This window comes from Eptesicus fuscus, chromosome 16 (genome assembly GCF_027574615.1).
Source record: "Eptesicus fuscus isolate TK198812 chromosome 16, DD_ASM_mEF_20220401, whole genome shotgun sequence".
NCBI lineage: Eukaryota > Metazoa > Chordata > Mammalia > Chiroptera > Vespertilionidae > Eptesicus > Eptesicus fuscus.
The window spans coordinates 38,328,181-38,354,810 of NC_072488.1; the positions used below are offsets into that span (position 1 = coordinate 38,328,181).

At 44.5% G+C, this 26,630-nt stretch overlaps 1 protein-coding gene across 3 annotated transcripts in view; it reads right to left on the minus strand.

Moving 5' to 3' along the window:
* Positions 1–26,630, minus strand: part of SPRED2 (sprouty related EVH1 domain containing 2) — a 197,551-nt gene that overhangs the window by 19,662 nt on the left and 151,259 nt on the right. For 2 of the 3 annotated variants that reach the window (XM_054728138.1, XM_054728137.1), the window contains 2 exons: positions 7,989–8,166; positions 926–1,094 (listed from right to left, as the gene is read on the minus strand). In XM_054728138.1, the coding sequence (XP_054584113.1) occupies positions 926–1,094; positions 7,989–8,132 (313 nt within the window). In that variant the 5' untranslated portion in view covers positions 8,133–8,166. The remainder of the gene's footprint in view (positions 1–925; positions 1,095–7,988; positions 8,167–26,630) is intronic. The other variant, XM_054728136.1, reaches the window with a different exon arrangement.

A 26,630-nucleotide genomic window follows, 5' to 3' on the forward strand; every position in this document is an offset into this window, starting at 1 on the left:
AAACCCCAGTTTTCATTGGCTAGCACGTGGTTGTAGTTAACAGATTTATGTTCCAGCAATAATTATCTTACTATTGATGTTAAGCAGTTTTTCATTGAAGATTTGCTTTTCTCTTCCCACAAATCCATAATGAAGAAAAGGACTTCTGAACACTTTTATTTCTTAAACAGATGAAACACACATTCTTTTATGATTGATTTTTATTTAGTTTTTATAATTAATTCTGAGGTGGCTTTTGCTTGGTATTTCTTTCTTCATGGTTTTGGTACCACTGCCCCTCTCATTTGAGAACTGAATGAGTTAAAGTGGAGAATTCCTGTGTTTGCATCTGTGGACTCTAGAAAAGCCCATGAGAATTGATGGCCTAAGAGCCTTCCAGGCCAGGATCAAATGGAACACAATTCTACTAATCACTCACCACAGAGTAAGGCCTAAACCAAACCAGGGCTCCGGGAGTCACAGATCCCTTTCCTGTTTGGGGGCAGCTGCACACCTGGCTCTGATCGCAAGAGGGCAGTGGGTGGGCCTGGAGCCCTCTGGGTTCATTTGAATCTATTCCCCATTTCTGAGCCATGACCGATAAGACCAAAGCCGTTTCAATCATCAGGGAGAGGTGAACTCCATCAAAAACTCATTCACATGGTAGTCTAGAACTTGTCTTTTCAGAGCAAAGTCTAAAAACCAATTGGGACCACTTCTTACTCAGAAACCCATCTCCTTCCCTACCCGCCCCCCGCCCCGATCTCTCCCTTCGTAATTGTTTTCCTTTCCTTGGATGTTCCTCAAGTTTCGGCTCCTACTGACTGACCTGGCCACCAACCCTCCTTCTAATAAGCCACAAATATATGATGGTGGACAACAGGAATGAAAAATCACTCAGAAAATTAACACAGTCCCACTGAGAATGCAGCGACAAACGCAATACCTTCTATAAGGTCTTCGATTGCTTTCCTCACTCCCCTGTCAAAGGCTCGAGCATCGGCAGGACTTTGGAAAGTAAGTCCAAACTTCCTATTGTCGACCTTCCAGTGATGAAAGGTTGGGTTGGCTTTGGTGTAGACCAAGTCCTTTCTTACATAGCATTCCAATACCACCTGAAGGATGGAAACACACAGGCTGGTTAACTTGTGAAACAGTCATGCTGGTGTTTGGTGACGAAACTCTAAGTGGGAACTGTCCATCTTTGGTGGCAACTAATGAAAACCCTCCTCTCCTGCCTTCAGGTATCTGTGAGTCTCTCCACTGGAAAGGCCTTTGCTTGCCTCTGTGGACCATCCATCCACTCTTTGTTGACCTGTCATCCTACCCCACACCCCCAACCCCCTTGCATTTGGTGATTCCCCCTGTACTGTGGTACTCCTTAACCACTCTTCATCTCATTCCTCTTCCTCACTCCTCGATTGCGGGGGGTGGGCACTAGGCTGAGGTCCAGGTCTTGGGGCTTTGCTGTGTTCCAGGTGACTGATTCCATGCCAGGACCTTTGTATTAGTGGCTCTCAACTTTCCCTCCTCTGTCCTAATGGGTGTTTCCCGGTGACCTCAAATCCAACATGTTGAAAAACTAACAATCTGCTCTGAAATTTCTGCCACTAGATTCCTCTCCCAACTTCCCCACATCTAGCAATGCCAATCCCGCTTTGTTCATTCTCTTTGGTTTAAAATCTCCATGGTTATCTTTGCCTCTTCTGCTTTCTCTACCCCCTGTATTATTAATCACCAAGTCCGTTTCATTTTTCCTTCAATATCTTTTATATAAATTCATTTAAGTTGATACTACCCTGATCTGGGTCTCTATTAACATTTTATCTGCATTATTAGAACAATCTCCAAGTTTCTAGCCATTTAACTTTAGAACTGCCTTTAACTAAGCTATAACTTTGCAGAGATTGTCTCAGACCCTTGGTCTTTTTATCTCTAAAATGGAAATAACACTAATATTATCAGCGTGAACATATATAGCATAAAAGCAGCATTGCAATCATGTGAATGTAAATTCCCTTCTTTTTTCACAAAAAAATCTCTAAATATCAACAATGTTTATTCCTAGGTACACCAAAATAATTTTGCTAAGTGTTATTAATAGCTTTGATTTTGTTCTGGTGAAGCTCTTCATTTAACCAAATGAAATCTTACTAAGAGAAGGGAAAGAGTAAAGGCCTGCCTAAATAAGTATAAATTCAAATTAGAGAATATTATTAAATAAGTACAGGTTTCAAGGCTACATCTAAGCAGACTAAGAAATTAAGTGCTGCCTACTAAATGTTCCCTAACTTGTAAACAGATGAGAACAACAGTCAAATTGGTATATCCAGTAGCAGTCCCAAGCAGTTAACTTTATTACATTGTATTGAAAGAAGACAACAGTCCTTTCACACAGTTCTATTTATGATTAAGATACTTATTATGGCCGTTTCCCCCTAAGAATAGTGCGATGGTTAAATGTCAGCCCAGCCCCATTCCTAATTGGGGAAATCCAAATAACCAAGGCTTTAACTAACAAATGTTATCTATTTTAGAATTTAATAGTCTCAATTCAAAGTCTCAAAATAAATGTTTTGTAAAAACAAAGACTTCCAGTTTCTCCATATTTTTAGGGTGAAAAAATTAGTCTTCGGTTGACATTTTCCAAGTTTAAGATTATTACAACGGTACATTTTCTTACAGAAGTTTCAAAAAAAAAAACAAAAAAACGACATCATTACATATCTGTTTAATGACAAAAATGAAAAAGTTCAGATGCTTTCATCTTACCAACAGGTATAATCCCTCTAATGAAGTCTAGGCATTAACTTAAAACTTAAAAATATCTTCTTAGCCTGGCCAGCGTGGCTCAGTGGTTGAGCGTTGACCTATGAACCAGGAGGTCATGGCTTGATTCCTGGTCAGGGCACATGCCTGGGCTGCGGGCTGGATCCCCACTGTGGGGCGTGCAGGAGGCAGCCGATCTATGATTCTCTCTCATTGATGCTTCTATCTCTCTCTCCCTCTCCTTTCCTCTCTGAAATCAATAAAAATATATCTAAAAATAAAAATATTAAAAATTATTAAAGCTTGACCCTTGAATGGACATCTTTTGTGTGATGAAGGGGAAGTACACATAACTGGATTCTCATCTCTGCTTCCGCGTCCAGTCTGCTGTAACATGTCACTGGGGTTGCAGTATATGAAGAAAGCCGGGCTTTGCGCAAACGCGGTTGGGAAAGGGGAGAGGATTTCTAACAGCCTTTTCTCTTCGGCTGCACGTGGAAGAATGACAGCTGTCTCAAGGAAAAGCTCTAGTGCAATTAACTGCTTCAGTTGTGAGTTGAACTGCCTGCTTTTTTTTCATGGATTTCCTTGAAAGAACCACTGACAGACGAGCTACGGTTACTCAAACGTGTGTATCTGGCAGGTCTTTTCTTGAATCTGAACGCAGTGAGCCTGTCACTTTCAGGAAAACAACTGGCGTTATTTGTTGCCAATAATAAAATCTGAACTTTCAAGCGAAAGAATTGTGGACAGCTCCCCGACACTTCAAGACTTTTCTAATGAGATTAGTGGTGACGTTGTGAGATTTTTGGATACTGTTGGGTTCAATGTACCAACCTTGGGGAGATCTGTTTAAATCATTATTTTCCAAATGGCCAATGCATGATGTTACAAAACCAAGAGTGAGTAAAAGATGTCATCAAAGTGAAAGATAAACCAGTGGATTTTAATGTAAGAGTATGAAAAATTCGTTGATATGGCCTCAGACTCCACATTCATAAAACTCCACAAGCCATGTTTTGGTGTAGTATCAAAAAAGTGTATCTATAATTATCTGAAAAGGTTATTAAAGTGCTTCTCCCTTTTCCAACTACCAACCTGTGTGAGGCTGGGTTTTCTTCACCCAAAACAACATATTGCAAGAGACTGAAAGCAGGAGGAGACACCAGAATCCAGCTATTTCCGACTAAGCCTGATATTAAAGAGATCTGCAAGAACAAAATACTACCCTTCTCCTATTTTTTATTCTGGAAAATAGCTATATAATTAGTTCTCATAAAGAATGCCACCCATGCTAACACTATTACTTAAGATGAAAAATTTTTCAGTTTGAATTTCTAAAATGGTAAGTATCAGTAGCTCTACCTCACAGCGACAAAAGCTTTTTGGGGTCCTCAATAAATTGTCAGAGCCGAGGGAGCCTGACACCAAAAATGCTCGAGAACTGCTGTTGTCCACAAATCTTTGCAGGCGAGTCTATTTTCACAGGACAGGGCTCAGGTGTAAAACTGCCGGGTAAAAAGGTATGTACACTTAAAACCGATCGGTATCCCGCCACACTGCCTTCCAAAGAGCTCTGCCAGCCGGCACTCCCACCAAACGGGAGCGCTCCTGGCCTGGCACGGGCAGCGGATGGAGTGGTCACCCTTTTAGACTCTGTGGTTCCTTTTCCTAAGGTGGTTCTCACAGGATTTGTTTCAGGAGGAAACTCCTCTAATCCATCTCACATAGGACTGAACTCAGAAATTTTAAATTTACATATAATTGCTCAGGAAAACTTGACTGTCTCCAACTTCCAAAAAAATGATCCCAGTAACACCGTGTGAACGGATGTCTGGAACCCAGGCTTTCCACAGAAACAGTGGCAGCTGAGCTCACAGGCCTCAGCATGTCATTCAACAACAACAAAAAACCAGGGTTTTGCATTTTAGAATTGCACTATGTTGGAAAAACTATCGACAACACGGTTTCTGTCAGAAAAAGCACTTCCTGTCCTAGCTGGACTACTGGGGACTCTGATACCATCCATCCACTCTATTCCAAAAATGGTCTCCACTCTTTCCTCGAAATCCCACCATTTAGGGGTGGGGGGGAGGGCGGTTCTTCAACAACCCACCCTCTGCAGGGTTCCCACAGGGACTCATACTCTCCAGTGGGTGGGAGTGCTGCTTACGGAAGCTTGGAGGCCAAAAGAAGAGTCACCATATCTCTAAGGGGTGGAGGTGGTGGTGGTGGTGGTGGTGGTGGTGGTGTGTGTGTGTGTGTGTGTGTGTGTGTGTGTGTGTGTGTTGTGGGACAGGGCAGAGGGAGGGAGTCAAGTACCACCGAGTATAGAAGTCCAGAATTTCCTGGAGTGTGACATAGGTAAGGTGAGGGATGAAGTGGGTGTGTGATTTAAACACCAGTGGATATAAAAGTCCAGAAGTGTAGAGTCAGAATGCAGAGGGTCAGGAAGGGGACGGAGGGATGGAGACACATGATTGGGGAGAGGATGAGGCACACAATCCTTTCACAATGGAAGCTGGCCCGCAAGCAGGACTGCCCTGTTGCTGTGCGGAGTTAGTGAGAAGGGACCAGGTTTTGGCTTCACAAGGAAATGGTTCCCAGCGCTGGCTCTGCTAAGGCTGTGTGCCTAGACAGAGGAAATGGGTCCCTTCTTAGAGCATCGCGTTCCCACGCTACAACGTGGACATAATAGTACCGGCCCCTACAGCACGCGGCAGGAATTTAACTGAGGTTCTTTACACAAGGGCCCTGAACAAAACCGCAAAGGTTTATTATGTATGTCAGTGGTAAGATACAAGTTTATACATGTATTTATAAAATGACGTCGTTGGATGAGACAAGCTAAAGGCCATTTTAGGTTGACATATTCTATGACAAACTACAGAAATACCAGGAAAAAAACAACAACATCTAAACTAATATAACCATTCAGGTAAGATAATCTGTTAACACAAAGGTAGTAACAATAAAAAGGGGAAAAGGGGGAAAACTTTTCTTTCAAAATTTTTGTAGAAAAAGAACATCAACTAAAACAAAAAGACAATAATGTGGCGGATGAAGATTAATATCCCTGTTATACAAGAGGGCATTCATACATATGAAGGAGAAAAGGTCCCAATAGATCAAATATCATTAACAGATAACTTAATTGTCCCTGTTTAACAGACAGAAAAACATTTGATCTCATCAGATACCACTGATAATCTGTCAAACTGGTGAAGATGTGAAGTATCCGATCCTCGTTGTGTTAAAGGATATTCTCATAATGGTCGCAGCTCTTCGCACAACAATCAAAGGTCATAAAAATGTGACCCTTAAATTATTCCAAGAAAATAAAAATGTGGAAAATGCAGGTAGGTATCTACAAATGCAGATAGGTAATACTAGGGGAGGGAGCAAGGGGGAAGAACCTTAATATTTGACACTAAGGAGATTGTCAAATAAACAAAAATAATCAACCTGATAACAGCAACATGGAAAGTTTCTTACAATGATGTTAGGGCAAAACCAATGACATACGAAACTGTTGATGAGTTCGGATTCTGGCTATGTGAAAATAAAAACATGCATGAGGAGAAAACACGACATCAGAGCTAAATAAAGGTGGCTGTGCACAGGCGACTTTGGCTCAGTTCTGGGGTCAGAGTGACAGAGTAGCAAATACTGGTTCCAGACTCCAAGATGAGTCACCAAGAACAAGGAGTCTTTCTGAATCTTAATTTCTTCAGGTCTGACTACACAGGCTGATACAAGGACACAATGATACAACCTCACTGAAGGGCGAGCACAGGTCCAATGCTATGTAAAGGGTCGTTATTTTATATTGATGGTGTGGTTATGCTGCCTTTATTGTGAATATCTTATAAATAAGACTGTTTCATTATTCGACTATCATGGAGGGAATTTCTTAGATAGACACATTTTCATTTATTTTATTTTTAGAGATGAATCAAGGGTGAAAACAGCATTTCTGTTAATCCATATATAATATTTACAAATTGTTCTGTCTTACCTATTTCATAACTTTTAAAACAATAAGTGTTTGTGAAATATTGTATTTGTACACTTAGCAACCTTATCAACTCAACAGACACCACCAGGAGAGGGCTTCAGGTGTAATACTGACATATCCTGCAGTGTCTCTGTTTTCTCTGCTGAGATCCTGTACCATCTGGCACATTCTGAATCATCTGATGGCTTTTGAGCATATACTCCATGACTGAGTACAGATAGGAGCAGTGTTCTTCCAGGTCCACACCACCAATTACAAATAGCTTTAGCCCGGCCGGTGTGGCTCAGTGGTTGAGCATCGACCTATGAACCAGGAAGGAGGTCACAGTTTGATTCCCGGTCAGGGCCCATGTCCAGGTTGTGGGCTTGATCCCCAGGGTGGTGCTTGCAGGAGGCAGCCGATCAATGATATTCTCTCTCATCATTGATGTTTCTATCTTTTTCTCCCTCTCACTTCCTCTTTGAAATCAATAAAAAAAATTTTTTTAAATAGCTTTAGACATTCAATTTCCCTTCATATCATAGATTCCTTCGTAATATAGAATTGGGCATCCAAGTTCCTTCATGCAACTAAATGGATTAATCATGCGCCCACCCCTGAGAGGTCATGGTTACACTCCAAAGTGTCTATTTTTAAGCACGTAGAATTGTTATGGAAGTGCGATACCACTTTTTGTTACTTTCTTTTTCCAAACATGTTTTGTTCATTACCTTTATGGAATTAAAGCTACCGTATCTTTTAGCTAAACATTTATTTAGAAGTAACCAAATATCAGGTGGCACCTTTTCTTTCCACCTTTTCACCAACCAACCAAATCTTGATGGCACGCTCCATTAAAAAAAAACCCTACACTTGAAGAAAGTCTGACTTCACAGCTCACTACAATCTGATTCATAATAAAGAACCCACTTCTGTTTTGAGTATCTTGTTACAGTGACAGAAAGACAGCTTAATTAATCAAAGATGCAAACAAGACTGCCGAACATACGGCCTCTGAGCATCCGAATTATACGGTGCGTGTAAAAAGTGACTTTGCTGGAAAGCCAGGGCTACGTTTTTTGCAACTTGGTACCAGCTCCAGATTTATAACTTTGGGAGCTTTCCTAAGAGGTTGAAGTCAGAGAAAGAAGGGAAGAAATATCCTACGGGAAGAGGGCTGCGATTTAAGGTAAAGAAATCAGTCATTGCTGATTTAACCCCCGCCTTCCCCGTCTGCCGTTACCAGTTTGTCTTTCTGCCGTTCACCATGGATGAGAAAGCCGCTTCGTCCATTGCCTTCGGGGTGCATGACCTTACAGACCCCCACGCGACTGATCCCGCCTCCTTCCTGTGGGAACCATCCCCCGCTGGAGTCATCTCTGGTCATAACCACAGCCTTGACACGCACAATATAGCTGTCACTAAAACGACAACAAGAAGAATGGGGCATGACAATGGTCTGGCAGTTGCAGGACATGTTTCACAAAGCAAGACGCCAGCATTTGCTGGGCTCATCGACAGGAAACCTATGCCTGGCAGCAACCTGAAAAGGCGGCTCATCTCAACTTCTAGAGAAAAACCAAAACTTTAATTAAACTCAATATGAATGTACATTAAAAAAAAAAAAAGGTACCCACAAACTAAAAAATATTTGTGAGTTTTTCAAGGTGTATGTCCAATTTCTGGGTGGTAAACACTAATGATAAAACAAATGAGCTGGCCCGGCTGGTGTGGCTCAGTGGTTGAGTGTCGACCAAGGAACCAAGAGATTGGGGTTCAATTCCAGGTCAGGGCACATGCCTAGGTTTCAGGCTCGATCCCCAGAAGCGGGTGTGCAGGAGGCAGCCAATCGATGACTCTCTCTCATCACTGATGTTTCTATCTCTCTCTCCCTCTACCTTCTCTCTCTTAAAAAAAATCAATAAAAACATTAAAAAATAAAACCCCACACAAATGAGGTGATCTCTATAGTTTGGTATCATACATTAGTAAAGACAAATCTATTAACTTAAAAGGATATTATGGTTTCAACCATTAAAACTTAGTTTATAATGCCAAGGTTTAACATTTTATAAAACCAATAATCCTCTGATTTAGCATAACACTAGGAGAATCCATTTCCAAATCACACATTCACTATACAATCACAGATAGGTGGGAAATATTTCAATTTAAGTGCCCTTTATACGTGTGTAACCTCTTGATTCTATTTTTCCAGTCTAAATTTCAATTTCACATTAAGTTCTTTTGCACAATTGCCAAACATCCTCTTTCTTCTCCAGAGACCAACTCTAGCTTCTTTTCATTCTTCCGTCACTTTGCGGGAAAATTTATTTGCATTTTCAGCAAGGCCATTAAATCTCACTCGCTGCTCTCTTTCTTTGGAAAGAATTCATTTTTTACTCATTCAAACATATATCCCCGTCTTCTATATGCCAGGCACTGTGCCAGATTCCAGGGAAACAAAGATGCGGAGTAACACAGAACCCCCTCCTTCCGCCTTCCAGGCCGGCGCGGAGCCTGGCCACGCAGTCTGCAAGCCGAGGGAGACCCTTTGGGCAGTCCCTCCGCCCCACGCCCCTGATCACCTTACTCCCCCCAAAGACAGAGCCACCTACATTCCATGGTTCCCTAGAGAGCTTACCCTCCACTGCGACCCAGCTCCCTTCCCACGGTGCCCATCAGACTCAAGGTCTAACACCCCAACCCTTACCTTCTTATCCCTTCCTCAGACTTTTTTTTTTGGTGGTAAAACATACATACAGTAAAATGTACCATTTTAAGTGTACAATTCCATGGCATTAAATTAAGCACATTCACACTGTTCTGCAACCATCCCCATCACCCACCTCCAGAACTTCTTTCATCTCCCCAGACTAAAAATCCATTCTCACTAAACACGAACTCCCCATCCTCCCTTCTCCCCAGCCCCTGGCAACCACCACTCTACTCTGGGTACCTGTGTAAGACCCTTTCACTTTCTTAACCCAAATGCACAGGTGCTCCGGGCTGAGCCTCTGGGGCCCACACACACCGGGCTGCTGTCTCACCCCTGGTGCAGGCCAGTGGCCCTCTCCCCAGTTCCTCTGAAGCTCCCGAGTCTGCCCATGCCCCCACTACCCCTCCTGAGCCTGACCATGCCCCCACTACCCCTCCCGAGTCTGACCATGCCCCCACTACCCCTCCCGAGTCTGACCATGCCCCCACTACCCCTCCCGAGTCTGCCCATGCCCCCACTACCCCTACAGGCCTCGGGGTCACTCCCCCGCATTCCTTGAAGACACTCATTGTCCCTCCATCCTCCCACCATGATCCCTGTCATGGTTCTTTCTAATTTCATTCTTCACCCCAAGGATCCTTCCCATTTCTTGGCCTCTCAGCTTCTGGAACTCTTCTGCTCCTATGACCTGGTCTTCCACCCAACCTCTCCCACCCATGCCTAGTCGCAGCCTTAACCTTAAACAATAGCTGTTCAGCTCCCATGACCTCATTCTAACTGTCCTGCTCTCCAGCCACCCCCTCCCGAATTTGCAAGCTCACTCCCTCAACTTCAGTAACTGCCCCCACTGGGGCCACAATCTACTGTTATGAGCCTCACCCCCCACCCCCACCCCACATACACCGTTCCCCACCCCCTTATGCTCTCACTTGATTCTCTACCCAACTTAAGCTCCATGGTCTATCATGACACTCTTTTGCACAAAACCTTAACACATTTGTTCTCTCCTCATTGTAATTGCCTGGCGAAACCCCAACTCAGGGGAAATGCCACCATCTATTTCACTCCATGCTCCCACCCAGGCTGCTGAATATGGTTAGAGGAACACCCCCCACTCTGTTTAACGTACAGGTCTGGTGTGAAAGTCACAACCACTAACCTCCATGGGTCCTGAAGTGCCACCCAGCATCCTGCTACATTCCCCAAGTCCGTCCCCAAAATCACTTCACGTGTCCTCCTACCACCTCCCTGTCAGATGATGGATGAGCTTGCTTTCATTTCAGTGAGAAAATAGACACGATCGGAAAAGACCCTGCACCTGTGCCCACCAGCATGCCTACGACTCTGGACCATTACTCTCTGCCTCTCCTTTGATAACTGGCTAACCCGTCCACGGTCCAAGCCAGGGTCAACAGCTGCAACGTCAGTACTGTCTACGTATGTGCCAACAGTGGCCAAATTCATGTTTCTATCCAGACCTCATCTCTAAGCTTCAGAACAGTAAAACCAACTGCCTATGATTTCTCTGCTTGGGTATCTAGTTCAATCAACAGCTTGAACTCGTGAGTCCCAACACCTTCCTATCCAGGAGGTTCTCCCTTTGACACATATCCAGAACCCACATTGGACTACCGCCCTCAACTCTGCCCTGATCCCAGCTGTCACCACCTCTCAGACGACTGAGGTAGCCCCCTAACTGGCCTCCTCACTTCCACACATGCCCAACTTTCTAAGAAATAGACAGGTGACTCAGAGTATGACACGCGACTCAAACCAACCCTCCAACATTTCTTCATATTACTCTGAGTAAAACGAAAAAAATCTAGCCTTTATCTTACCACTCTCCTCCTTGCTCATTCCACATTAGTCCCACTGTCCTGGAGGGTCCTCCCCATGAAGCCCATTCCTACCTCAGGGCCTTTGCACATGCTTAAAACCCCATTTCACTCTCTCCCCCCACACATAAACGAGGTTCATTCTAAAGGTTAATTTCATCACAGAAGACTTCTCTGTCTACTTTATGTATAGTACCGTGCACTCTTTTTTTTTTTATTTTTTTTAAATTTATTTTTTTGATTTTTTACAGAGAGGAAGGAAGTGGGATAGAGAGCTAGAAACATCGATGAGAGAGAAACATCGACCAGCTGCCTCCTGCACACCCCCTACCGGGGATGTGCCCGCAACCAAGGTACATGCCCTTGACCGGAATCGAACCTGGGACCCTTCAGTCCGCAGGCCGACGCTCTATCCACTGAGCCAAACTGGTTTCGGCCATGCACTCCTCTTAAATCTTCTCCTGCTTTGTCTTTCTACGTGCTGCTAAGTCGACCCCTGCCCTATTTGTCTGTCCACCTTCCCCAACTAGAATGTAAACTCCCTGAGAGCAGGGACGTTGCCCCTTTTGTTCATTGCTATATCCCCAGAGCCTAGAATGGTGTCTTACATGTAGTAGGTGGTACAGTGATTGGGTTAAATATACAATATTTATCAACAGGCTTAAAAAAATAAGTTGTAGCTAACAGAATCCCTGAGAAAACACGAAGTGTTCAATACCTTTTTGCTTATGAGCCATAATAAGTTAATTGGGATCGGGTAAAAATTTCCTTTTCAATAAACAGGAAAACTGGCCCTGGCTGGTTTGGCTCAGTGGATGGAGCGTCGGCCTGCTGACTGAAGAGTCCCAGGTTAGATTCCGGTCAAGCTCACCTGCCTGGGTTGTGGGCTCGGTCCCCAGTGGGGGGCGTGCAGGAGGCAGCTGATCAATGATTCTCTCTCATCATTTATGTTTCTATCTCTCTCTCCTCCCTTCCTCTCTGAAATCGATAAAAATGTATTTAAAAATAAACAAACAAACAAATAAATAGGAAAACTGATTTTAAAAAAAATCACATGGTTTTCATCATTAATCTATTTTAGGATCCAACGTGCATATTCCTTTAGATCATAGAGATTAAGAACATTTTATAACATTTGTTTAGACTAGTTGCATACAAGCATCTTGAGAAGATCTTTTTTCCCCTCAATACCCCATCTTTTCTAGAAAGAGGAAGGGGTTCCCGGCTGTGTAAATGCTGTGGTATGAAACCCCGCTTTTCAAACCTCCGGTGCGTGCACTGTGGGTTCATCCTGACGGGAAAGGCCAAGGCGAGTAACTGAAACACCACACACCTCTCACTGAAACATGCTTTTGCTGTTTTGGTGTTGCAGCTGTGTCCTGGTCTCCTTTCGAGTGAATTAAGTATGAAAAAGGAAGTCTGTATTACTTACGCTAGTGTCACAGACTTATTTCCAAGAAGTATTCATTTATGAGAGGTTTTTAAAAACGCCCCAACCCTTGGCGTCCAGACCACAGGGGCTGATTCTGGCGTTTGCTTTTGGATCTGCAGCATCCTCCGTCCTGCCTTGATTCATCTCACGCCCCTTCCTGAGGGCAGGCGCCTTCTCTGTGAGGGGCTGCCTGGGATGGGGCTGGGGGGACAGGAGTCCACCCCCCACTCCCGTCTTCTCCGGTAACATCTCCGATAGCCGGCATTAACCGAGGCATCTGGCTATTTAAAACGAGGTGGGGGATAAAGTGTTACACTAAAAGCTGCGAAGGCTGTCTGGATAATCCAGCTGCATGGCTGCGTGCCAGCTGCTTCCTAGTTGTGGTGTATTTACGTTACTCAGGCATCTCACCCCACCCAGAAGACACGACAATGAACTCGGCTACCAAAAGGAATAGGGGAGGAAAACTCCCTTCCCACCTTCCCTCCCCCTCTTTCTGGAAAGAATTAAACAACATGTTTAAACCAGATGTGGGGGTGGCTGGGGGGAGGAGGGGCGCAGGAAGGGCAAAGGTAGGTTAGTGTTGTAACGTGCACAAGGAGAATGCTGCTAGCGTGCCTCAGAAATCTTACAAAATAACTTTTGACAAAAATAACAACAACAAAAAATGCTCCTGAAAGTTTCAACTGCTAAACTGGTGTAACTGATTTAGGGCCTGGTGATGTCCCAGACGTGGGTCCAGACACCAGCCGAATGGAGCCCTAGTGTCTGAATTTGAGCTAAACTGCCCCACAGAATCAACATCATTACAAATGGTGTTTGACTCCCGCCATCCAAACAACACCATACTCTTTAGATCAGTGGTTCCCAACCTTTTTTTGGCCATGCCCCACCAAGACATCTCTAAAATCCTGGTGCCCCCTCCGTGACATATGCTTCTTATTATTCAAAAAGTGAACTCCTGTTTATGTGGAGGAAACCTAAGAGACCATTAACCTAGTCTAAACAAGCTTCCAAAGAACATGGCATCCATGAAAGAAAAATAAAAGAATGAAAGGACAGTTGAGGTACTAAGGAAGAAATCACTAAGAAATTGTTAAAAAATAATAATAATATGAAGTGATATGAAAAAATGGCAAGTAAATTTTCAAAACACATTATAGAGAACTGATATGCATAAATATGTCACGACATATATTCATACTAGAGGCCCAGTGCACAAAATTCGTGCATGGACAGGGTCCCTAGTGGCTGATGGCTGGGGCCGCCCTTCCCCTGCCAGCCTGGGCCTTCCTTCGTTCCGCGCCGCCCCCTGGTGGTCAGCGCACATCATAGCGAGTGATCGAACTCCCGGTTGGTCGAACTCCTGAGGGAACACATTGCATATTAGGCTTTTATATATATAGATACTGTATATGAGGCCCCTAGAACCATAGGAAATGCAAAAAATTCCGTTAATAACTCATTCTCGAATTGCCCCCCTTAAAAATCAAATTGCCCCCCCCCCTCCGTGGGGCATGTGCTCCACATTGGGAACCACTGCTTTAGATGCATTTTGAGTAAAATTGATGCTTACAAATTGGACTGGAGATCTGCCATTTAAATGTGGTTTCTTTAAGGAAAAAGTTTTGTGTTGCCATGTGTGACTTTATTTGTAAAAACAGGAGTTGTTCTGTGATCGCGCAATATACAGAAGAGGTAGGTGCTATCCTAAGGCAGAAAGAACAATTTCAAAGCTAGATTTTTTTGGGGGGTGGGGGGAGTGCTGATTCTACAGTGGCAAGGCAAGGTTTGGATCTCAGCCCTTAATGTTCTAAGTTCTCCCTAGATTAAAAGCAGGCCCTGTATGGGCCACGTTACAGAAGTAAACAAAGGAATTGTAGGAAATGGTGCTGAGGCAACGGTCTGTAAATAATGTTGAAAGCCAGACAGGTCAGCAGTGCCTTGACCTCAGTAGCTGAGCCTCTTTTTGAGCTTCAGTTTTCTTATTTGGAGAGAGAGAGAGAGAGAGAGAGAGAGAGAGAGAGAGAGAGAGAGAGAGAGAGAGAGAGAGAGAGAGAGAGAGAGAGAGAGAGAAATGGATCTATGGATCTATCCTGCTGGGAAGTGCAGAGGGTTAAAAGCAGTGATAGAGGTCAAGTGTCTGATACAGAGAAGTTGTAGCCAACATGATTATTTTTGCTGAAAGGCTGACTCTGATGATTAAAACAGGCCCCTGGCCACGGACTGCCTTTTTCAGCTGCCGGAGAGTGGAGTGGCAGGGAGGCTGTCAGGCCCTTGACAACAGGAGAAAATCCAAAACGGACCTGGGGCAATTATCAGTGCAAGTCAGAACCCTGAAGGCCGAGCTGCAGCCCAATCTCAGGCGCACCCACAGAGAAAAATCATCCCATCTGCCATCTGTGAGCAGTCCTCTGCTCCTCCCCTCCCCGGCTCAGGGGTGGAGACTAGAACTCTTACATCCCCCATAAATACTTCCCAGACCCCTCCTCAGCCAGCCCTTATCTCATTACAAGGATCTTTATCTCCACATTACGCTAAACATTAATTTCCTCCCAGCCCTCTTTTCTACCCTTCCCCACTTCACCACACCTTGAGAAGGATTAGCTAAGATCCATGCTCCCTCTTCCCCCCAGCTGCCCACTGAGCCACAAGAACCCCAAGTCCACCAGGGGAGCCAGGCGCACAGTTTATTGTACTCACACCCTGTCTACCCCATCTTCCTGTGTCTATAGATTTCTAAAGGCTCTTTGATTTCATCGAATCACATATCCTATATAATAAAATCCTAATATGCAAATCAACTGAACGGTGGAACAACCGGCTGCCATGATGCGCTCTGACCACCAAGGGGCACTCAACGTAGGAGCTGCCCCCTGGTGGTCAGTGTGCTCCCACAGGGGGAGCACCGCTCAGCCAGAAGCCGGGCTCATGGCTGGCGAGTGCAGCAGTGGTGGCGGGAGCCTCTCCTGCTTTTGCTGCAGGTGGGCAGTAAGGAGCGAGGGGTCCCAGACTGTGAGAGGGATGTCTGACTGCCCGCTTAGGCCCGATCCCAAGGGGACCCGGACTGCGAGAGGATGCAGGCCGGGCTGAGGGGGATCCGCCCCCCCCCCCCCCGTGCACGAATGTCGTGCACCAGGCCTCTAGAGTATATATAAAATAGAATATGTATAAAATATATGTGTATATGAAATATATATGTCTAGCTATCTTAAAAAAAAAGAATCAACAAACTATTTCAGCAGAATCAAGTGTGTTGAGAAGTCAAAGATATTGGTCATATTCTACTTAAGCGAGTGGTGGTTCTGTGAGTGACTGTTTTATTATTAAGCATCAACTACTTAATTTTTTTTTAAGTTGACTGCCCCAGTTTTAGAAATTTATATTCTCTGAAGTTTACAGGCAAGGAAAATTATACATAATACTAGAGGCCTGGTGCACAAATTCGTGCAGGGGTGGGGTCCCTTGGCCTGGCCGGCGATCGAGGCCTATTGGTGGGGGGGAGGGTGACCTGGGGGGAGGGGCCCTGGGAGGTGGGCCGGCCAGGGGGAGGGGGCCATGGGTGGTTGGCCAGAGACCCCACCCCCGATTGGGGCAGGGGGGGTGGCATCGGGGGCGGGGCTGGCCAGGGGAGGGGCCGCAGGAGATTGGGGGGGCGGCGCGCGGGATCGGGGCCAGATCGGGCCAGTTGGTGTCATAGTGTGCGTGTCATAGCAACCAGTTATTCGCCGTCTGGTCACTAGGCTTTTATATACATAGTTTCGTGCGTGGTGGGAACGTGCTTTTCAGCTCTGTGCGAGCCACTAAAGGTAGACGATGTGCTCGCTCTGCTTAATGCCTACCAAATGTGTGGGGGCTTGTACGGGCTGCGGCGTTACAGAGAACGATGGCAGGAGAAGCCCGCTTCTGCAGAGGACCAGCTCTCTCGGATGCTGACGAGCAGGCACTATGAAGCAGAGACAGTTTCTGAACGTCAGTTTGCTTCATAAAGAGAACTGGTTTGCCTAATATCAGAGTGGGGGAAGCTCAAAAGTGGGCTAAGATCATGTAAGAAAAAGGCTTCCCCACAGTAACGTAACATCCGTGAAGTCAGCCATGAAGTACACTGGACGGAAAGTTGGCTTGGAAACTGCCCTACCCTGTATCTGGGAGGGGGAAAAAACATGACTCTGACCTCACGGTGCCAAGGCGCTCAGGTAGTGACCAGACCTACGGAGAGAGGACAGCAGGCTCGGCAGTCCAACCTCCATCGTGCCCTGCTTTTCTGAGATGCCGCAGTTCATCTTGCCCACGCAGAGTAATTCTCCCAGAGGATTACAACAGAGCTTTTGTATGTTCTATCTTCATAATTTAGGTAATTTTAAAATGGTTAACGAGTTTCTAGGAAAAGAACCCCAATATATAACACTAGAGGCCCAATGCATGAAATTCATGCAAGAGTAGGCCTTCCTTCCCCCAGCTGCCCGCACCGGCTTCCCTCCGGCCCTGGCTTCATCCGGAAGGACGTCTGGTCTAATTAGCATATTACGCTTTTATTATTATAGATGGTACCCAAAAGGTGGTGGTGGTTGTGGCTGTTTGCCTTGCAATGGCTAGGGATGTAAGCTTCACCCAGGAATCAATCAGGCTGAAAGTCAGAGGTCCTGCTTATATTGTAGGAGCCCCAGAGGGGGTATGAATAGGTTTCTTTATTATGTACTGGGCTCAGAATCTGTGAAAATGTTTTAGGAATCCCTACTTCAGCCTTGCACCATAAACCAGTAGATTCTGTAGCACTGCAGGTCACTAGAGCCTTCGGGGTCCAAATTCTACCCTCACCCAGCGGGGGAAGTAGGGGGCATGCCCATTCTCATCCTCGCATGCCACACTTAATTCCGCATCTTTGTTGTTGATGCTACCTAGCTACCCTGGGGCATATAAATAGACCCCCTCACCCACACACACTGTCTAGGGCACAGAGAAAGGGCTGCTTCCTCCATTATTGTGAAAGGCACTGCCAACACGACTGGTGTTTGAAACAGGCATGATTATTAAACGTAATAGTTTATAAATCATTCTTTAGAACCAAGCCCGGCAAGTGATCGTTCTTTAGACGTGGCCTCTGGTATTTTTTATTTTTCCTATTGAAATTTTAAACACAAAAATATCCTGTTAGAATAATTACTGCTAACTCCTGTTTTTATAAGCTAGTGATTCTATGATTCTAAATAAAAGTCCAGACCCTAACATCCAGTGCTGATTCAGCACAATACGTGCCTCTAATAGTTTCCTTTCAATTACAACGCACTGTAAACAGACACATTTTTTTAATCTCCCAGGTGCCACCTTACACTTTCAGGCCATAGGAGCCAGTGCCGGTGTACTGAGTATTCCGGCACATTCTCTCTCGCGTGGGGCCAAGCCGCCGCCCGGTACGCGTCTTTGGGAACGGATGCTCTTTGGGGCTGTCCCAAGTGGAGGGCCCTGGGCAGGGTGCTGCTCACCACTCGGGTCCCCCTTTCTTTGCTGCTGAGTCCTGCTACCCTTAAGGGCCAGAGAAAGGAAATGAAGCGAAGACATAAAGGAACGAAGGCTGAGAGTGGAAGTGAAACTTGTAAGCTTTTTCCTTTTTAAATATGTAAAGAATATATATATTGATTTCAGAGAGGAAGGGAGATAGACAGAAACATCAATGATGAGAATCATCGATCGGCTGCCTCCTGCACGTCCCCTACTGTATTGTGAACAAGCATAAATCCTCCACAGGAAATGAAATGGTTCAACTGGCTTTTACTTATATATGGTTCTCAGTCCTTTTCTCTTTTGTAAATACCTTTTTATAAAAATCTTTCGATTTTATTTACTTAATTATATCCAACGTCTTAAGGACGAAGCGATGGTTTACAACAGCAGCAATGCTTTTCCTACCGACATTTAAATTCAGCACTTAAATTCAGAAACCACAAGAATACTAAATATATAATACCCATGATGACGGGTCACTTAGAGCTGGGGCACAAGGAAGATAAAGGCATTAGGGTTGCTCTGCTAATGTCCAACCCCAAACCATAACCCGGGGTCGTTTTAGACCGGGACAATGAACCAACCATCCGCTGAAGTAAATCTTAGCTTCAGCACCTGCACAGGCCGTTTTAGAAGTTGCGTCTAGGACAGATTTTGTTTTAATGGCTCGTTGGCAAATGTCCCGTGTCAACGTAACTTTCCTGAGCAAGAACCTCTTGAGGTGAGTAATGTACCAGCTGGGAGGAGAAGGCCCCGCTGAGGTCGCGCCTGGAGAGCTGGGGCAGGGCAGGCCTGAAGTTTATTGCCGGGGATGCACGATCAGTGAAGAACAAATCATTTTTTTCTTGAAATTTGAAAACCATTTGCTCTAATTTCTATTAACAGCAGAAATCCTAATTTACCCACCCCGAGGGTCCGGGGAACTAGAGGTTCCTGGCCGCATACCCCTTAAGTCCTAGGTCGGTTTCCCGCTCAACCACTTGGGACCTCTGTGCCCTCATGTAGCAAGTGCCTATACAGTGGGCAAGTTCTTCAGCAGTAGGCTGTGGTATACATTTTAAGTTATTTTTTAGTTTAAAACACTGGATCCAGAAAATTAAACTAGCTCATACTGCCCTCCAACAACAAAAAAGTAAATATAATACAATTTTATTTGTGTGTTTTTTTTAAAAATTTATTTTATTGATTTTTTTACAGAGAGGAAGAGAGAGGGACAGAGAGCCAGAAACATCGATGAGGGAGAACCATCGATCAGCTGCCTCCTGCACACCCCCTACTGGGGATATGCCCGCAACCAAGGTACATGCCCTTGACCGGAATCGAACCCGGGACCCCTGAGTCCGCAGGCCGATGCTCTATCCACTGAGCCAAACCGGTTTCGGCAAAAAAGTAAATATAATACAATTTTAAAATAAACAAACAAAAAAAAATTACAATTCCACGAACTCAACCAAGTTAAAAACTTTTTTTTTTTTGGAAAAAGATTACTTTTTAAAACTCAACAGCAAATGATTCTCTGCATTAGATCATGAGTTTTATCATAGTATTATACACAAATTCTCTAAATGGTAACATGGGAATTTTAAGAACAGCTAAAACATTTTAGGAAATAATGGAAAGATTTTACTACAACACTTCATTAACACTCAAGGCATTTTTAGGATACTTCTGAGTTTTGACCAAAATCACCCCAAACACAGGCAACCTGAACATGAGCAAACTACTTTTTTTAAAAAAAATGAAAATTTTATTCAAACCAAAACAGAATGAATCTACATCTTAAAGAGTAAAATGTTCTGTCCCAAAGGGTGACAGCATGGTGTGAAGAGGGGACTGGGAGACGGGGAGGGGAGGGGCCCAAGTCTGAAACCCGGGTTTACAATTTTGCCTTTATTGTCTGCTGCTCTGCTGAGCCTACAGTTCAGTGGAGTTCATAATCAGGATCGAAGGATTACCAACTTACATAAAATAACTCATCCCTGGAGATCGAGCCCCGTCTTCTTCTCCCACTTTTTACTCCGGAAGCAGGTTTCCCTGTTTTCACACACCCTTCCAAAGATGGCACTTACAATCCACGTTTAAACACCCGAAGATCAGCTGACAGAAATCACTGAACACATTTACTAAATTACTGAACAAAATTAACTCTCACCACATTAAAGTATACATGTAATAGAAAAATGGGTACTTCAACAACGCATAAAGACCAAGGGGGTTGGTTTAAAGTTAATAATCTCTAACTGGGGTCTTTAAATTGCTGCCCTTGAATGCTGTGCCTGACTTTCTCAGAATCTCCTCTTTTCTCATTGAATCGGAGAAAACAAAGGAAGAGCTTCCTGAATGATCCACATGCTGAAACGTTGAGGAGAAGCATACGGATGTCTGTAACGTACTGTGCGATGCATAAAAAAGCGACGAGGTGACTTGGATGGAGAGAGGGATAGATAGGGGGGTAAGTCCTGTGGATTAAGCAATAAGAGCAAAATGCTGGCAGCAGACAGGAGCTGGTGAGGGTTGACGGTGCACGCCTTTCGGCAAAATGCTTTGTTGAAAAAAAACAAAAACGGAAGACTTTTTCTATAGTGCGACACTCTGAATGAAGATTTAACAGTAAACTTTAGAAGATGCTGATAATGGTACTGGAAATTCAGTCCAATTATTTCTCCTCACTCGATCCAGGACACGCCTCCCACATTTTTACCTGCCTGCCACCTGCCATCCCTCCCAATCCCCAAAGCAAACCATGGTCACAAGGGCAGGAAATTACCAAACTACTTAATACCAAATTCTAAACCTACAAAATCCTTTACAAGCCAGTCCTTAATAAGACCTGTTCTCAAACAAACGGAGGTGACAGTTTAGCCCACAGGGAGGAGAGGCAGCATGCACTGCCCGCCTCCCTGCCTATATTCCAACAGAGGTGAATGGCAGGAATTACCAAAGGGGATTTAGTTCCCTTTCTTCGACCTCCCTCATCAGAGATGAAAAGCCTACCACTAAGAAACAAATAAAGCATTTGTTCTCCCTGAAGAATTCTGGATCTCTTCACCTACCAGGTAGAGACTGGAGTAGAGCTGGGCCTACAGGTAGACTTTAGGTCTTCAGTTAGGACGGTGAAGAGCCATCCAAACACGTTTCGATACACACTTTTTATGCCAGAAAGAATCGTAGAAACCATGTACCCTAGACCCCTCGCTTAGATGAAAACGTTACAATCCACGCTGGAGCAGGGACTTGTCCAAGGTCACTGGCATTGGAACAGGAAAAGGACTAAGCGCTCCTCTCTGTAAACCACCCCTCTCCCCTGGCACTTTGTCTTAAAGGGGTCCCGTGTTGTGGCCAAGGTCCCAATATCCAAGCGAGTTGGTCTAGAGCAGGGGTGGGGAACACCCGGTCCGAGGGCCATGTAAGGCCTGAGAAATCATTGGGTCTGGGCCTGCCAAGGCATTAGGGGTGAGTTAATTAAATGTTTGGCCAAATAGAGCAGGCTGATTTTTAAGTTGACAATTTTGTATGGCCCACGAATGATGTTATAAATATCCAAATGGCCCTTGGCAGAAAAAAAGATTCCCCCGTCACAGACTTAGAGGATATAAGAGAAGTTATTCTCATTAGTCCCTTAAAATTTACTGGATAGGCAACTGACTGTCAAAGAAGTCATAAGGAGAAATGAAGAGGTATCACTAATGACACAACCATATGAAAAAGAAAAAAAAAAAAAAAAGTGGGACCTGCTCAGCTTGGCAAAGTTTCCCACGGACTGAGGCAATCCTCATTTGGAACCATCAGTGTAAGTTGTGCCATAAGCCAGCAGACTTAACCTCTATAGCACATCTCCTTCTCACTCCTGGGTGAGGCACCCCCGAACTCTGCTCGTCAGCCTCAGTTTCTTCATACGTAAAACGAGGGGTAGGGGCTAAATGACCTTTAAGGTCCTTTTAAAAAAAATTGTATTAAACACACACATTAAAAAACATCTCCTTAAAGCCCTTTAGCTGTGCCAGAGGAATCAGCAAACTGAAGCCACACAGATATTCTACAAAAGCAGATCAAAAACTTTCAGCAGTAAAATGGTAACCGAAAATATCTTCTGAATTGAAAAAACCCCTGAAACCACAAAGACCTGAAACCATGACAAACTAACAGATATGTTCTCTCAGTGCAAGTGTTGTTACGCAATTATAAAGTTCCCAGGAGTGAAGCTAGTCTATCAAAGTGTTTTAGAAAAAAACACACACACACAAAAAAAAAAACAGGAAAAGGCTGAAAATTGAGTTTAATAAGATCCTTTGAGTCAAATAGGTACAACTTCGCTCTCTAACTGGGTTTATACGCCCACAAATGTGAGATTCTCTCCAGCGATACGTAGAAGAAAATCCTCAAGACATGTTTATGGGACAAATGCCTCTTGTTTATGGGCAAAGAAGAGAAGCGGGATCTGCCTCCTTTCTCCCTAATAGTTCACCTATATGCTCTATCAATCGACTCAAGACAGCTGTTCCAGTAGCAAAAGGTAAGGACGCATTTGCTTAATTTAAAAAATGGGGAGAGACACTTTGATAAAGCAACTCTGTGCACTTCTAGTTTCACGTCGGGTCCAGGATGCTTCCATGACACAAACGAGTTCGGGCACAAAAGTTTTCTTGTAAACCAGTTGTTTGAAATTGGAATGTATTTTCTCCACAGGAAAAACAAACTGGTGAGCAGCAGGAAAGTCCAATCAATTCCTAAAATGCTTGAATCACAGTTCTATTCCCAAATGGTTTTTACTGCCCACTGAGAGTCTCCTTAAGAGAGAGAAACCTCTCCCTCCCCCTCCAGTGGGAATGGCCCCTTCTATTAAGCTCTGGCCAAGAGTTTTCCCCACCTGGGTGTGGGGTGGGGGAGAAAGGGCAAGCAAGGAAGAATTCTTAAACTCCTGGTTTAGACTTCATTTGGGGCACCCTGGAATTCCATACCACTGGATCTTGAAAAGCTCTGAAAAGAGCCAACCTGATGATCATCTACTACTAAGATTGAGAAGTCTTTACACCTAAGTAAGCAGCAGTCAAACCAAAAGGAAAGCGCTAAATTACAGCTCTGGTATCCGAATCAACACTATTGATTAGGAATCCCAAGCGTCACTGGGACAACTGTTCTTTGCCTTGATGGCGGCGATGACGGCTGGCGAGCAATTAGAAGGGCAGGAACAAGGCAAGCTTCAGGCTCACAGGATACTCAGGCAGCAGTGCCTTCTTGACCAGTGCTTGACTACGGAGAGGAACAGGATTTGACCTACGAGGGCCATTTCCTTCTGAGTTATTACACAACAGAGCCATCCACTTGGGGCACGTGCTTCCATTAAGTGACTTTCCTGCCATAAAAGAGCTGGGCAGTCAGGAGAATGTGTAGGCCGACTAGCTATTAAGTTTGCCCGCAGTTTAACATAATATTCTTAAAATAGCTTCCCTTGTAGGAGAATATTCTAGATTGATTTCAAAGACAGCCTCTGGGGAAGAGCTATCCCTACACCTAACTAAGTCTACCAGCCTGTGGATGGGCTAGAAGCCGCCTGATTTCGAGACGCTTGGGGTGCACAGATAATTGAGACCCCTGGAGGCTAAGCTGCTGAGTTTGGGCCTTCCTGCCCATCACCAACATGCTCACGCCAGGAAGTCCAATCGATCTTTTAGGCCATGCGTTCAGTGGTGGCTTAAGACCACTGCCCACGGTCCAAGGCAGGACAACCGAGTAGCCGCGGCCAACTTCTCCCACCAGGGAGCTTTACTGACCAGGTGGCAGGCTGAATGGCCAAACAGATGCAATTACACTACCCTGAAGCCATGCTGTCACTGTGGGCTGCCAACTAGCATCAGAAGAAAGAATAAAAAAGCCCCGCCTTAATGTTTGGTCAAGAGGAAGTACCCCAGCTCATTTCCCGCTTGGTGTGCTTCAGCCACCTCTCAGGACTAAGCTCACCTGCAAGAAGGTCACAACCCCTGAAGGCACCGTAAATACGCCATCCCGGACCGCACATGGCTACACACCCAGCCATTTCCTGCGCTGAGCAACTTGGTCTAGGGAAGCTCTTGTGTAAACCAAAAAGGCTAGATAAACACAAGGTGTTATGACACGATGGCACCTTTTCTTGTGTGGCTGCATATAGAGAATGAACCCTGACATTTTTTGAAAGTCAAGTCTTATCTCAAAAGGCATTCATTTCACATCCATGTTCACTGTAGCATTATTCACAACAGTCGAGAGATGGAAACAGCCTAAATGTCCATCAAAGGATGAATGGATAAAGAAAATACATGTAACAGGATATTTTTCAGCTTAAAAAAGAAAAAGAAATCCTGTCGTAGGCTGCAACATGGATGAAACCTTGAGGGCATTATGCTAAGTGAAATAAGCCAGTCACAAAAAAGACAAATACTGCATGATTCCATGTCTAAATTCTGCTCTCTAAAGTAATCAAACTCATAGAAACAGAAAGTAGAATGGTGGCTGTGAAGGGCTGGGGAGAGGGAGATATGGGGAGTTGTTTCATGCATCTGGAGTTGCAGTTTTGCAAGATGAAAAGGTTCTAGAGTTCTGTTGCATGCATGTAGTGAGCACTAATAATTTACTGTAACACTCAGAAATAGTTAAGATGGCACATTTTATGTTATGTGTAGTAGAATTGCATCTACTTGGCCACACACAAAAAAGACAATATGAGAAACAAAAAAGGGCCACTTGAAATGGGTATACTCAAGAAGGACCCAAATTCAGAAATTTTGGGCTTTGGCAAAATAATATTTCTGTAGTCCGAAAGAAATAAACATTAAAACACACACACACACACACACACACACACACACACACACACACACCTCTCCCTTAATCTAAGAAATATTCTTCTACACTATGAGAAACAATTAACAAATTTGCAAGATCTCAAGGTAACTATAAAAGGGAGATCTTGTGCTTTAAATATAAATGTAAATGTGGCTTATGCTCTGTTCCTTGAGATACCAGACAAATTGCATATATAAAAAACACAAGCATTTCCTTTGTGGAGGGTTTTACTGAGATAAAAATGGCTTTTCTTACAAAGTCATCTCAAAGAACAGAAGCCACGTTAAGCATAATAGACTTTCCCCTAATTGTTAGCTCCAAAAATCCCCCTAATCCTTTGCCATTCCAGTATATTCGAATAGAATGCTCATTATGTTTACAATATAGGTGACAGAATCCCTAAAAATATTTTATTACTCCCTTTCTATTTCTTCTATTCCAACCTCAGTTTTGAGATTATTTTACACACACACACACACACACACCCCACAATCACAAGGATTTTCTAAGATTTCCATCATGGGGGTTTGTGATGTTTTTTAAAACATTTTTCAAAGCAGAAAAAGGGGCCGTTTTATACTTCTTTGGAATACGTTCCTGCCAGGTTTTGCACACTGCAGTTCTTTGGCGATGTGATGAGAACACATGCCCACCCACACACACTAATTTTGCTCTTCACCCTTCCCAAGCAGCCTTTATGACACATGCTGTCTGTGCTCCATTTAATGGAATTCAAGAGGCCCAGTCAAACAGCCGGCCCCACGGGCCAGTGCCACCCCTCTTCCTCTGGATGGGCACAAGGAACGTGTGTTCAAAAGAAAACCACAAAAAAGCCCAACCCGGCTTGGACACCTCCAATCTGAAAACCTCTACAACGGTATGAACTAACACTGAAAACAAAAAGTCATCTCTTGGGTTGAAATCTGGAAAGAGATAGTATCTCGTTGCGGTTCCTTGCACGCCGAGCTCTACGAAGATGAGGCAGCTAACTCCTGGAGCCGCTCTCAACGTGTGCAGCAAGGAAGGCAGTGGACTGGCATGCCAGCCAAAAGCTCTTTCTAAGAGGGCTGGAGTGCCAGCCTGCCTCTGAAGCATTTGCTTTCCCTGTGGTGATCATTAGTCACGAAGAAACGCTAGTGATTAAGAATCCACCTGGGGATGGGCATGACCTCTATGACTGTCCCACATGCATCCCAAGACACTCTGGGCCCAGATGTCAATGCCAACAGGCAGCCAGCAAATTCACCCCTAGAAGAATGCTCAGGACTAATAAAAGCCCTTGCTGGTTTGATCAGAGAGTGGTCGTCGCCCCATTTATGTGTTCTTTAGAGTGGGCTTCATGCCCTAGGAAGGCTGTTCTGTGCTTGTTTCTGGCTTTTCTGAGCTACACACAAAAGTCGATTATTCCCAGATAATGCTACAAGATTTATCTAAGTGTTGTTCATCGTAACCCTGTGTAGGCAGAGTGACCATAAACCCCGGATGTGGGGGGACAGTGTAACAGCAGAAGAGTGGGCAATGGACAGCAGGCAATGACTAGGCAGGCCCAGTCCTCCCCTTGGGGGAGATCACCAAGCA